At 49.3% G+C, this 13,500-nt stretch overlaps 2 protein-coding genes across 11 annotated transcripts in view; both read left to right on the top strand.

The window, feature by feature from the left end:
• RNF185 (ring finger protein 185) overlaps positions 1-5,636 on the top strand; it is a 16,742-nt gene extending 11,106 nt beyond the window's left edge. For 8 of the 9 annotated variants that reach the window (XM_044444426.1, XM_044444434.1, XM_044444428.1 and 5 more), the window contains 3 exons: positions 201-255; positions 1,581-1,707; positions 2,821-5,636. In XM_044444426.1, coding sequence (XP_044300361.1) covers positions 201-255; positions 1,581-1,707; positions 2,821-2,918 — 280 coding nt within the window. In that variant the 3' untranslated portion in view covers positions 2,919-5,636. The remainder of the gene's footprint in view (positions 1-200; positions 256-1,580; positions 1,708-2,820) is intronic. The other variant, XM_044444435.1, reaches the window with a different exon arrangement.
• Positions 5,637-7,925: 2,289 nt separating this feature from the next.
• LIMK2 (LIM domain kinase 2) overlaps positions 7,926-13,500 on the top strand; it is a 105,166-nt gene continuing 99,591 nt past the window's right edge. For both annotated transcript variants that reach the window (XM_044444410.1, XM_044444409.1), the window contains exon 1: positions 7,926-8,067. In XM_044444410.1, the coding sequence (XP_044300345.1) occupies positions 8,028-8,067 (40 nt within the window). In that variant the 5' untranslated portion in view covers positions 7,926-8,027. The remainder of the gene's footprint in view (positions 8,068-13,500) is intronic.

The following is a 13,500-nucleotide window of genomic DNA, read 5'->3' as shown; positions in this document are numbered from 1 at the left end:
AACCACTCCCGGCTTTTCAGTTTTGCTGTGCAAAATACCTCAGTCTCAGTCAGTCCCATCATGCTCCTTCATTCTCCATTTTCTTCCGGGTCTCGTTAGGCCTTCAGGGACCCATGCACACTGACACTGGGGCACAGGCAGTGCCCCGAGAATTATGATTCTGCTGTGCTTGCCTTGCTCACACTCACTGTTTCTTTCAGGGAGAAGACGCCGCCACGACCTCAGGGCCAGAGGCCCGAGCCAGAAAACAGAGGGGTGAGCAAGGAATGAGTGGCCTCTGGGGCGTGGGCGGCACACTTCTGTTTTCCAGCAGGGTGTGGTAAAATGCACATCGCTTCATGCTCTGTGGCTAGTAGGGGCCTTGGGAAACAGGCCGGAGCACCAGAAGACGGAAGACTGGGAGGCTTGCCCATTGTTCAAAGACGCCCCTTGGTTCTGAGCTCTGCTCCCCTCCTTTTCCTCTGGGGACTCACTGGCCCTTTGAATGCCCCCTGCATCCCAGGCCATCTCAGTAGCAGAGGCACCATCTGCATCACTCCCATCCGCACGTGATGTGCCGTTTGTGCACGCTGGTGGTGAGGTCTGCACGGTGCATTCTGGCCTACTGAATCCAGACTTCTGAGGGGAATGGTTTTGCTTTCTGCTTGCAGAACTTGGTAATGTGGATTTTGAAACCCTCTGGGTATGTGTAGGCAACCATGCATCCATGTGGCTAGGATCGCGCATGTCTCTGTTGCTGGAGAAGGAGCAGGGTTGTGTAAGGGTACAGTGAGCCACAGGGGTTGCAGGCAGCAAACTGTGATAGGCTGCAAAATGTCCTGCCAAGGAGTTGGAGAGCATGCATGACCTGATGAAATAATTGCATATGTCCATGCAAGTCTGCTTGGAGCCTCCAGGGTCTGCCTGCGGGCCTCATCGCTTCAAACAAGCAGCTCTGTTGGGTGTGATTAAGGATCACTTCACTCTGGATACTCCCTCGAGTGCTGGAGCCTTATTAAATCAGTTGCTGAACATCAAGAGCACCTCTTGAGCACGTGCTGCCATGGCTGAAACTTCAGAAGCATGCATTCTGCTTCCCGAGAGCAGAGCTGCAGAAAGCGCTTAGATGGCCACTATCATTTTAGGGCCTGCTGGAAGTATCAGCTGCATGGTCTGTCCGGGTGGTAAAAAACAGGCTGGACTGTGGCTCTTTCTGAGCAGACACTCAGCCTTTCTTCTGGGGAGACGGTTGGGTTTGGAGGGAAGAAGTGTAGCAACGTTTCGTGATGGTGTCGCAGCCATCTGCCCTTGATCAGCAAAGAGCACTTTTGGGTGGCTCTCCCTGCAGTTCCCAGCATTAAGCTCTAACAGAGCCATAGAAGAATAACTTCTCTATCCATTATTCACCTTGCTACTTATTTCACCTTTCCAAAAATAGGGCTGCCGGCGTGGTAGTTGCTGCTCTGTGGAACTGCTTTCTTAAGGGTTAGGGCCAGGGCCCCTTCGCGCAGATCCTAGCAATCGCGACGAGACTGAGTTTTCCTCTGTAAATGTCACACTTTGCTGAACAAACTTTGTTTCACCTCCCGCTTTCTTTCCAGGGCTTCCAGGGGTTTGGATTTGGTGATGGAGGGTTTCAGATGTCATTTGGAATTGGGGCATTTCCTTTCGGTATATTTGCAACAGCATTCAACATAAATGATGGCCGGCCTCCCCCAGGTACGCCAGGTGCGCCACAGCAGCAGATGCACAGCAAATCAGTGTGTGTGTGTGTGTGCGTGTGCGGGAGTGTTAACACACCCTTTGCAAGTTAATATTTAATTGTAATCAGACCATCCAGGGAATCATTGGTTTCTCTGTCCAATGTGGGAGTAACACATCAAAACCAGCCACCAGTGCATCGCATCTCTGCTGCTCTTCTGTAAATGAGTAATTTGCATTCCGATATTTCAGCTCTAAACACAGATAGACAAGTTATTTGTTTTCAAAACTTCGGTACATTGGGCACTGATTGTCTTCTGTTATTTAAAAAACTGCAAACAAGGTCTTTCTGCTGAGCAATTCACCCATGAAGTAATGCACGCCTGTGTGCTTCCTGCTGGGCTCGGGCCAGGGCTCCCATCTGGTGAGAAACCGGCTGAATCTCGTGGGGGCAGGGAGGGTCCTGGCTCTCAGCAGGACTGAGCAGGCTCTGGGGAGCCCTCTCCCTGGACAGTGAGCAGAGCCCTTTCACAAAGCTGCCACAGCAAACTTTTTGCGGCCAGTGACATGCCATGTCAGTCTTACTAAACTTGCTTTTTGTGTGAGGATTCAAGAAGAAAGCTAAAAATCCTTCCGGATTGTACTGAACTAATTTTTACTATCAGGTGTGTGCTACTGACTTGTTGTAAACTGCCCAGAGAGCTTTGGCTATGTAGCAGTATAGAAATGACATTACTAATAATAATGTGTATATGAATGATTATAATGACTGCTGTTATGAAAGAGCTTTCACTCTCCTTGCAGACTGAGAGGGATTTCTCTCTTTAACCATGCCAGGTGTCTTTATAAGAATAAAGGAGCACTTTATAAACCTTGAACTGTGCAAAAAATCTTGAATAGTTCCTTTGTTTTTCCAGGGCACCTCTGCTTTTGCCCACTTCTTCACAACTTGTTCTTGCTAGGGAGTTGTGACAATCCAGATTGTAAGGACTTCCCATTATAAGGGCCATCTTCTAATGAAGAAGACGCTTGTGGGTTAATTTCATGCATAGCTTTTGGATCTGGAGATGGACCATGTTCAGCTTGTGGGTTTTTTGAAGGGAAATAGGTAATGACGCCTGTCCTTTTCTGTCTTCCTAGCTGTTCCAGGGACACCTCAGTATGTGGACGAGCAGTTTCTCTCCCGCCTCTTCCTGTTCGTGGCCCTGGTGATCATGTTCTGGCTCTTGATTGCTTAGCTTGGCTCCGGCCTCATCCTGTGCCACAGCCTGTGGGGCTCTGGCCGGATCACAGGCTACTTCCTCTCCCTGTCCCACTGTCAGCCTCGTGGTGTCTGGGGTGATTGGTCATGAAGGGCTCCTGGAAGCTGCAGCCTTGCAGTGTGAGAAGAAACCTCACCAGAGATACGGAATCAAAGCTCTTCCTCACAGCCCTCTCCTGTTTAGCCGGCCTCATGGAACAGGCGCCCAGCCACACCTGGGGACTTGGCCTTGAGCTCCAAACTCCAAGAGGGACTCGTGTTTGAAACTATGTGCCAAGCATCCAGGGCAGGTGCTGGCCCTGGAAGGGAGAACATGCAACAGTTAGGAATGGACTCTTGCCATGTGGCCTAGCATCTTGCATCCCAGCTGCAGTGAGGGAGGATCAGTTGACCGATGGTCCAGACTTCAGTGGCATGTGTTGATCACAGTCCCGCTCGCTCCAAGACGCCTCTTCTTGTGCAGAACTTATGTAAAGCAGCACCTGCCTGAAGATGGAGTCATTTCAGGACTCTCGGGTTCCTGCTGTTGTCCACCCAAGTGATCGTGGACCGTCTTTCACCGTTTCCAATGACTTTAAAAGTGGAAGGATAAGAGAACCTTTGAGCTGAAAAAGTAAAATGCTTAAAATTATTGGAATCAGCTGGGGCAAGTTTCTCAGTTCCAGATTAGGGTGCGGCTGTTACACACCAGAGGGCTTCTCTGTGGCTGTCGCACAGCACATGTCCTCAATGAAAAAAGCAGTGTTTTCCTAAAGTTTGTGTAGCTTCAGCTTTTAATTTGGATAGATACAGCTGTGTCACCCATAACCAAGCAGGGTTTTCCACATCGTGAACACCTCAGTCGGGGAGGGTGGATGGTAACCTCTTCTTGAGTATCTGAGTATTGCAGCACCTCACACCTACCCCAGCCTATGGTTATACTTGTTATGTTCTTTTTTGTATGTTTGGCCAGGGCATACAAGATTTCTGCTAAAGCAGAGCTTGCTCATGCACTCTGAGCCAAGGGTCCATTAGTGTGTAAGCTTTTTTAAATTACCAAAGATATTCATTTGAAGACTAGAACTGTGGCCCAACCCAGCAGTAAGTTCTCTACACCAACCCCATTGAAATGAATAGGTGCCATACTCTTGGTGGCTTCAGTGGGATTTGTATAGAAGAGCATCCCCCTAGTTTATGCCGGAAGTCGGGTGGCTTGGAGAACAATGCACAGAGCAAATTCCCTTTGGGGGCTGCAGGAGTGAGAGGAGGGATCAGCGGATACCTCAGTTTGACCTTCTTGCCAATAGAAGGATGTTTTAGTCTTTATTGTGCATTGGGTTAATATTCTCCGTGCTGCTCTTGACAAAACAGGCTAGCTTGCTTACAAAAAATCAGAATAGTAATATTGAATATTGCTGAAGGAAGCTTGTTTTTTCTCCAGTTTCAGACCAGGCTTGGGGAGGCAGAACCTGGAAATACCTGGATGGTGCCACAGTCTGAATCTATACCATCTCACCCCACTAGGATAAGCATACATGAGGTGGAAATACCAGGCAGTGTGAAATTTCTGAGTCAGTTTTTGCAAGCATTAATGTGCTTTCAGTGTTGGGATGTGATGGCCAAGCAGCTTGTATGATTCTTGAAAGAGCAGTAGCACTGTAAGGTATCTCCCTTTTGTGAGCAATTCTTCTGCTGTGGTTTTGGAAAACGTTCCAGACCTTGACACCAAGTCAGCCATTCCCAACTTGGTGCCCTTCAGATGCATGGAGCCACAGCTCCAGCAATCCTCTAGCCAGGCTGAGAGAGACTGAGCAAGGGGTGATGCCTAGGTTTTTTACCACTTGGATTAGTTTTGTTGAGGAAAACAGCACCGCCTGCTGTTGACAAGGGAAGATTAAGCTGCATCGCTTAATGCGTAAGGGATTTTTTGTATTGCCTTTCTTCCATTTACTGTTCATTGAATTATGTACTGTGGAACTAAAGCTGTGTTTTAATTGGTTCAATAAAGGTCTTTATTGCCAGACACATAAAAATAAGATTTGTGGTAATTGGGGAGGAGATTTACAAAATTTGGATGGTTACAGCTTTAACTGATACTAGGGCAAATTACTTTGGGTCTCTAAGTGTGAAATTCTGTACTTTGCAAGCTGCATTCTTGAATGGATGGGGCTGGCTAGGCTAAGGGGCACAAACTCATCTGAGTTAAGATGCTGTGCTGGGTTGGGACCTGTTGATATGAACGTGGCTTGTGCTGCTGATATTCCTAACAGTGACATCTCAGTATAGGACGGAAACAACAAAAGCACATGGCACCTGCAAGATTAACAGATACATTGCAATTTAAGCCTTTGTGGATGGTAAAGCCCCTTGTTGAGATGCGTCTATTGAAGTTCTGTCTGAATTGGGCAGAAACCTCCTTAGCCAGACTTGTCCTTAAGCTGCCACAAGATCCGCAGCTCTTTCTGTAACAACGGGTTAACACAGCTAGTACTCTGGAATTTCATATTTCACTGGTGGATTTGAAACAGCCTCTGCATTTCTCCTTTATCTTGTCACCCCCCTGCTGTGTTTTCTGTTCTGTGTTATTTCCATCCCCCTTCATGCATCTAGATTGCACCTGGCTTGGGGTTAGTAAGAGCAAAGGCCCACTGGCAACACTGCTGTTCACTGACTCTGCTGTGAAAGTCGTTTGGAATAAATACGTTTTCATATCGTCCTGGGATGGCATGGAAGTCTCTTGTGTGTGCTGTTCTCTGTCATGGAGTGTTCACTTGAGGGGAGGTAAAGGAGTCGTGTTACTTGTGGCAGAGATTTCGCTTACCACCACTGGTCTTTGGTCTCACCATATTCCATTGGCAGCCTTACCCCGGCAGAAGTGCTCAGCTTGTCTCCTTGATCGAACACAGAAGCAGAGAAACCAAGCGAGTCAAAAGGGCCTCCCAGGCTATCTAGTCTTACCCGCAGCTCCTGCTGGTTCCACTCATGTCAGGCCTACCATGTGCACCAAAGAGTGGGAGCTGCAGCCCAATGCATTTGGATGCACCAGGTAAGGGGAGGCTACTAGGTATATCAGCAAGTACCTGGTAATTGCATCCGAGGGGCTTTCGCCTACATGCAACTTTATTGCAGGTGTTCTTGTGAAACCTTTGGCATTGCAGGGAGGGAGATGTTCTGGGACAATGAGGGGTTCTTTCCCCTGTGGCCTCCCCACCCCAAGTGCCTCTGGGCTCTACGGGGAGCTAAACCTGGGTGGTGCTGCTTGAGCTTAGCTGGGAACCTCTGGCTGCCGTGGAGAGGCTGCTATTCAGGATTGCACTGATTCTGATTTTTTCAATTTGCAGTTTATATCCTGCCTTTTTCCTACAAAGGGCTCAAGGCAGCTTACATCATTCTCCTCCTCCATCTTATCCCCACAACAGCAACCCTGTGAGGTAGGTTGGGCTGAGAGTCTGTGACTGGCCCAAAGCCACCCAGTGGGCTCCGTGGCCGAGCGGGGACTCGAACGCGGGTCGTCTGAGTCCCAGTCCCGTGCTCTTACCCACTGCGCCACACTGGCTGCCGTGGAGAGGCTGCTATTCAGGGTTGCACTGATTCTGACGTAGGGGGAGCTGCCGCTTCACCTCTTTAACATGAGGCAGGTGGCTCACTGAAGCTGCCAAGCAGCTGCAGCAGGTAACCTCAGGGCGTGAGACCCCTGAAGGAGCAAGTGGGAGGAGGCGACTATCTTTTTGCCTCATGCCTGGGAACAGGTGGGGGTTCCCAAGGGCTTGGCATTCACTTGGCATGTCTATGCCATGACTTCCATAAGCTGACTATAGGGAGAGCCCATGGCCAGGAGAGTTGTGAAAGAGGGTCTTCTTCAGGTTTTGCTGCCCATTCGGAGATCCTGCAGGAGCCCTCCACCTGGAAGCAGCCCTGGTCCAGACAGAGCCCCATCATTAGAGCAGAGGAGCCACCTGGCAGTTGTGCTCCATGTTGTCCGGACTGGCACTTGGTTGCGGCATGCACACATAATAGAGCAAGAGGGAGCTAACCCCAGCAGTTGCTGTGGCTGCGGTCAGTAGGAGGCAGCGGTAGCGAGTGGCCCCCAGCCTCTTGTCCCAGCTGCGATGCGACTTACCGTTCATCAGGCTAATCCTAAACGTAGAGAAAAGCAGCGATGGCTGCAACGTGAGAACCAACGTTTGTCGATCTTGTCTCTGGAGTGGCTGCAGCTCCCGGTGGATTCAGAAAGGGCTCCTTGCCAACCTTGCAGATATTAAGCCTGGGACTCCTTGCACGCGAAGCGGGAGCTCCGCTGCACTTAAAATTGGAGCGGCAGTTTGATACACCTTTGATCTCTTGCTCTTCTTTTAAAACAGCTGCCACAACCTGGCAGCCTCCAGGGGTGTTCGACTGCCACTCCCATCCTCCCCAGCCAGCACACCTGCTTTTTCCGCGTACTGCAAAGGGGCCCTATTTTAATGCCTGGTTAACGACGGCCTTCCCCAACCCGGCGCCGCCAGATGTGTTGGACTGCAAGCCCCACCATATCCGCGCAGCAGGGGTAGTATGATGAGCGTTGCAATCCAGCCTCTTTGGAGGGCGCCGCTTCGGGACGTCCGCTTCACCCTGGCAACAGCGGCTCACGGCGCCGCCTCCGCCCGCAGCCCAGAGGTGAGATCATCGGGCGGCTTCTCTTCCACGTGCAGCGGGTGAAGGGGCGGGAGCGGAAAGCTCTGATTGGTTCTCCAGAAGCAGGTGGGCGGGCACACGACGCTCGGGCGAAACAGCGCAAAGAAAAGGAAAGTCAGTCAAAGTGGAGGAGGCGGGCGAGAGAGCCTCTGCTCGCTTCCCCCATTGGTTGGAAATGACGGCCGCGGACGGGACAGCGTGTCCAGCAGGCGGCGGAGCGGGGATTGGCCGTTGGCACGGAGAGAGGCGGGGCGCGTTTCGCCTAGGAGGGCGGGGCACCAGACGATCCAGGTGCGGCGGCGGCGACGTCGTCGGGGTGCTCCGTGCTGCAGAGCGGGGGGATGTGGCCTACCCCGCGTTCCGTAGAGGCCGGGTGACGTCACGCGCGGGTGGGCTTCCTGGACGAGAAGGTTGGCGGCGGCCGGCCAGGGCTATGGACGGCGTTGTCGCCGCGGCTTCCGCCGCGCCGGCGGGTAAGACGGCCCGTTGCTGCAGCCGAGACTTCCTTTCCATGCCGGTCCCTTCCGCACCCGTTCGGAAGGAGTCGCTACCTGCTTCGGGGGAGGGGCCGGGATGGCGTTGCCTGGCAACGGGAACGGGCGGTGGAGGTGAGAAGAGTCGGCTGCGCCTGCGCAGCCCGGCAGCCTGTTTCCAGCGGCGGACGGACTTCTGGAAAAGTCCCAGGCAGGGCATGGCGACGATGGCCGCCCCTTCCTTCCATCCGGCTGTGCAGGCTGGCTCCCTCCCTTCCTCGAGGACTTGATCCTCCTTAGGAAGAGGTATCTGGATGGATCCAGTAGTTTGGCCCTCAGAGCGGAGTTCGTTCAGTTCATCCTTCCTGGGACTACAGGTCCCATCATCCGCAGCCAGTAAGGTTATGGGAATGGCCGAACGTGTAATCCAACATACCAGTGGGGCAGAATAAGTAAATGGCCTTACAGGTTTCAGTTAGTATTTTTAAACTTCCTTTTAGTTGTGATGATCCCCAGACCTGGCAGGGGCAGTCAGCTTTCAGCACTAGCTAGCCAATGTTCTGGCTCCTCACAAGCTGGGTGTGGAGGTGGCCCCAAGTTCCATTCCTTTATATCAAAGTTCTAGTTAGCTCTTGGTTGCTGAGCAGATGTGGGGTATTTTCAGCGTTTTCAACCATTGGAGGGGGAGGACTCTGCATGTTCTCAGATGTGTCCTGTTCTGAATATTTTTTTTGTTCTGGTGGGCCTTGTGGCAGCTGGCTTGTGAGATGAGAATGAGTCCTGAACTACCTGCCCAGCGGCAACACTCTTTGTGTCTCCACCTCTGTTGGAAGTATCTAATCTGTTCTTCATGCTTATGGTGCCTGTGGAGTATCTTACCAACTCCATCTGCTTGGGGGAGTGATGGAGTTGCTAGCTAGCCTTGGTGCTTTCTTGGCCCATAAGCCATGGGATGCTCAACTAATGGACTTAATTGGTGAAAAATCTTCTGATTTAATTAGTGGGGATGATCTTCAATGCTGATATGTGGGATATTAAGCTGGACTCCATAATGAGGATGTGGTGCATGACACTGACGTGTGTGCTATGAGCTATTAAATGGTCTTGGCCAGATCAGTTACTTACTTATGCCTGACCGGCATCCTTGTAAAACTGATGAGCTACTTGGGTTTAAGGGGCTACAGCTACAAAGCCACTCAAGTCAAATCAATAGCAGAGCCCTCATTTTAACAGGGCTGCTTCACTTCAGCTGGCCTAGAGCACATAGGCTCCTTTAAGAAAATATGGACCAGCTCACCATGGCTGGCTCTCCTGTGAAACCAGGTGAGATGCCCACATCAGGTAGCAGAGTGGGAGGAGCAGTGAATTGTGCTACTCCCCTTCCCTGGAGGCCCTGCTGCTTCCTATGAGTGCTCTGGAGAGCCCTGACAACTGCACTTCTCCGGTTCCATTTGCTGCAGTGAGAGACTAGTTACCTGCCTTCCTTTTTCTGTCCTCAAGTTGTGCGATTCTCTGTGTGATGAAGCAAACAGAAGGCAGCTTTAGGGGTTAGGGTTCTGGTAAGGTGGTGCAGGATATAGGTGGTGGGGCATGATGCAATGATGTGTGTTCTCTCCTAGCTCAGGTTTTGAGAGGACTTGTTCCAGAGCCTCATCTCTTTCCCTGACTATCTTCAGTTTGCTGGAGTTAAGGTTTTGGGCATTTGGACGCATGCTTGTTGGGGCTCTTTTCACACCAACCCAGTTGCCTTACAGGGTGCAATTGGTTGACGTGACTGAAATTGGTTTCTTGATGTATGCATGTGACTTTCACTGTTCTGGCAGTAAGTATGTGAGAGCTCTGTTTGTGCTTACTCTGAGACTTAGGTTATCAGCTGTCTGGGTGGTGCTGCTTGTGTTACATTAAGTGGTATAGGTGCCAACAGTTATGATAAAGCTTACAGAATTTGAAAGCCTTGTTTGTTTTAGTCCAGAAATTTGCAGACTGTGCGCCACCCACTTTCTGGGTAACTATGTTTGCTCCAAGTCCAGAGGCCAACTGCCTTGGTAAACCAGTTGTGGGGCAACATGGGAATATGAGCAGGAGGAAGCTGCTGTCTCTTCTATTCACTGTAGGAATGGAATGATATATTAGATAGCCAGTTTGATTCAATGTGTCTCTTCTGACCATCTTTCGTAAACGGAGTGCATACCTACAATGAACCACAGACTTTTTTGCCATGTGCAAAAAAGTTAGGATTGATCATGGGTAAATGAATGGCTTGTATAGTTATGCAAAAGCCTTTGGAAGGTCATCCAGTGTTAATCGCAGTTATAATGGAAAATTGCTTTTACTTTTCCTGTAGGACATTTTCATGCTCAGTGAACAGTGCTCCACCCTGTCCTGACAGCAGCATTACTGAGTGACCCTGAGCAGATGCAACCAACCCTTTCTATTAGAGTTTGGCAGGTTCATGCCTTGGGCTTTTTCCTGAGGTATAGAAGCAGGAAGTCTAATTAGTGATGGCAACATAGCATGTTCCATCATGTTTCTGTTTTGGTACTTGGTAGCAAAAGACATGGACCAGGAAAAGGATGTCTATAGGAAAGCAAGATTCAAAGCTTAATTTAGCCACAATGGACAGGCCTAGTCCTTCCTTGCAGGGTTATTGGGCTCAAATTCAATATCTTATTTATCTATTTTCAAATTTATATGCCATTCAATAGCCCGACAGGACTCTTTAAGTGACTTATGATATCATTATTCTGCTCACAGTACAAGTACTCGGAGAAGAGGGGAGGAAATCTGGGAGCAGAGTGGGCACGTTTAATAGGTATTAAATTCAGGTTTCACAAATCTGTGAAAGAGGATGGTTTTGGCCTGGTGCTGAAATGAAAATTGAGACAGTGCCAGGCAGACCTCTTTAGGAGGCCCATTTCAAGGTTGGGGCAGCCACCAAGAAACTCCTTCTAAATGCCATCCCTTTAACTTGCTTTAAGGATGGCTCTCTCGGAAGGGCTCATTCCCAGATCTCAGTGGGCAGGTAGGAGTATATTGGTAAAAATAGTCCTTCAGGTAACCAGATCCCAAGCCATTTAGGGCTTTGTATGTTAAAACAAACATTTTAAATTGGGCCTGGGCTTCAACTGGAAGCCAGTGTTATTTATAAAGAATAGGCGTTATGTGGGTATGCAGACTAACACCTGACACCAGATGCGCAGCCCTATTTTGGACCAGTTGACGTCCCCAGGCCATCTTCAGGGGCAGTCCTACACAGAGTTCATTCCAATAATCTAGTCAGGATGTTGCCAGTGCGTGAGTAACTGTGGCGAGGCTCTGTCTATCCAGATAAGGCTGCAATTGCTGTTTTTGCCACAGCTGGGAAAAGGCACTCCTGGCCACCAAGTCCATCTGAGACTCCAGTGAGAGTTTTGGGTCCAGGAGCAGTCCCATGTTGCAGACCCTGTCCTTTGGGGGAAGTGCGACCCCATTCAAGACAGGACAATGAGCATCTAATTCATCAGACAGATCATTAACTAATAGCACTTCTGCCTTACCTGGTTGGAGTTTCAATTTATTGGCCCTTCAGTAACAGTACCACCAGACCCAGGGGCTAGGTGAAATGGCTAAGTGGTAGTATTTGGTTGGGAAAAGAACTAGAATGGGGAATAGATATTAGGTTTCTGATCTCTCTTCTCCTTTGTGGGCATGTTGTCCCACTGCTATATTTCCCACTTCCCATCACCACCCCAGTGACTGCACCCCTTGGCTCCCCATCCCTTTTCATATACATAAGGTTGTCCTAAACCTGGCTAACCAACAGATAAGAAAATCCTAGGGGTGGAGAGGAAAAGAAAGGGGAGAGAGAGGAAGAGAATTTAAAAAAATACCTGAACTGCCCACTCAATTAAAAAAATTAAAATTAATTTTCAGAATAATTAAAAAACAATATTGAATTTCTTGGAGACAGAGCATGGTGCAGATACAAATAATAAGTAACTTTGGCAGCCATATCTTAGACAATAGATCAGTTCATATAGCATGACAGCCCACCAGGCATTACTGAACTCACCATTTCTGGACTTCATTTTGCACATTGCTCAGGGTCTGTCATGTTGTGGCAACCCAGGAAGCGGGGGTTAAACAACCCTAGAACAGACCTAAGGTTATGTGAGGATTGTTCGAATCTCACCATGTTTGCCAGGTTCTCATGACACAACAACTGCCAAATGCAAAGAGGCACCCACAACATGCTGTGCCATAGGAACCAGATGAGTAACTTGTGCCTGCTTCCTTAGGTAATCAAAGCATTTTTCTTTGGATGCTTCTGCTTTCAGTCTGGACCTTGTAGACACAGCTCTTCTTGGCTAAGCCAGCCTTCCCCAACATGGCACGCACCCCAGAATGTTTGCCCTTACAGCTTGCCTTTTCATTGGCCATTGTGCTGGCTGGGGCTGATGGAAGTTGTAGGTGAAAGCATCTGTAAGAGAAGGCTAGTTGAAGCAAAAGTCCAGTGCTGCTGCCACTTCACTGAAAAGCAGCGTGTGTCTTCTCTTTTCTGGGAATCCAGTTGATTGAACAAGTGAGGTATTTCACGCTTGCATTGTGGGGGAAATGCCAGCATCACTCTCTTGTACACATTTGAAGAACAGCACCCTTGTGCTTTTCTTTAGGTTGATCAAGTGGGGCTACTTAAGTTATACCATAAACGACCCCTTTTCTCTTGTAAAGCAGTGACCTGAACTTGTGTATGCTAGTAGTGGAAGTTGCCATAATGCAGCCTTCCCTGAGCAGGAGTCCCTTAGATGTGCTGGGTTCTAATTGAACAGTGGCCACATTGAGTGGAGATTAATGGGAATCATCATCCAACATATTGGCTGTGTTTATATATAATGTTAATGATGCTGCACTATTTATTTATTTATTATATGGCACATTCCCATCACACTTCAATAAAAGACACAGCCATCAAACCATGACATGCAATATATAACATCCAAAACATTCTAGAAACATAGCAAGTCAGAAGGTGTCTCACAAGCCATCTAGTCTGACCCTCAGCTCCAGCCAACTCGCCCTCTTAACCACCACATCACACTGCTGACTCATGTTTAGCCTGCAGTCAACCAGCACCCCGAGGTCCCTTTCACAAGTGCTGCTCTCCAGCCACTTGTCCCCTAACCTGTACTTATGACAGCTATTCCCATACCCCAAGTGCAAGAACTTGCACTTATCCACATTGAACGCCATCCTGTTGTCTCCTGCCCACTTCCATAGTCTGTCCAGATCCTTTTGGATCTGGAGTACCTGTTCCTCAGTTGTGGCCACTGCTCCAGCTTTAGTGTCGTCTTCGAATTTGATCAGCAGACTGTTCACCCCTTCTTCCATGTCATTAATGAAAAGATTGAACAGGATGGGCCCCAGGACAGAGCCCTGGGGGACCCCGCTTGTCAC

This window comes from Varanus komodoensis, unplaced genomic scaffold (assembly GCF_004798865.1).
Source record: "Varanus komodoensis strain SLA01 unplaced genomic scaffold, ASM479886v1 scaffold44_3, whole genome shotgun sequence".
NCBI lineage: Eukaryota > Metazoa > Chordata > Lepidosauria > Squamata > Varanidae > Varanus > Varanus komodoensis.
The sequence above is the reverse complement of the archived record's forward strand: the minus strand, read 5'-3'. Positions and strand labels throughout refer to the sequence as shown.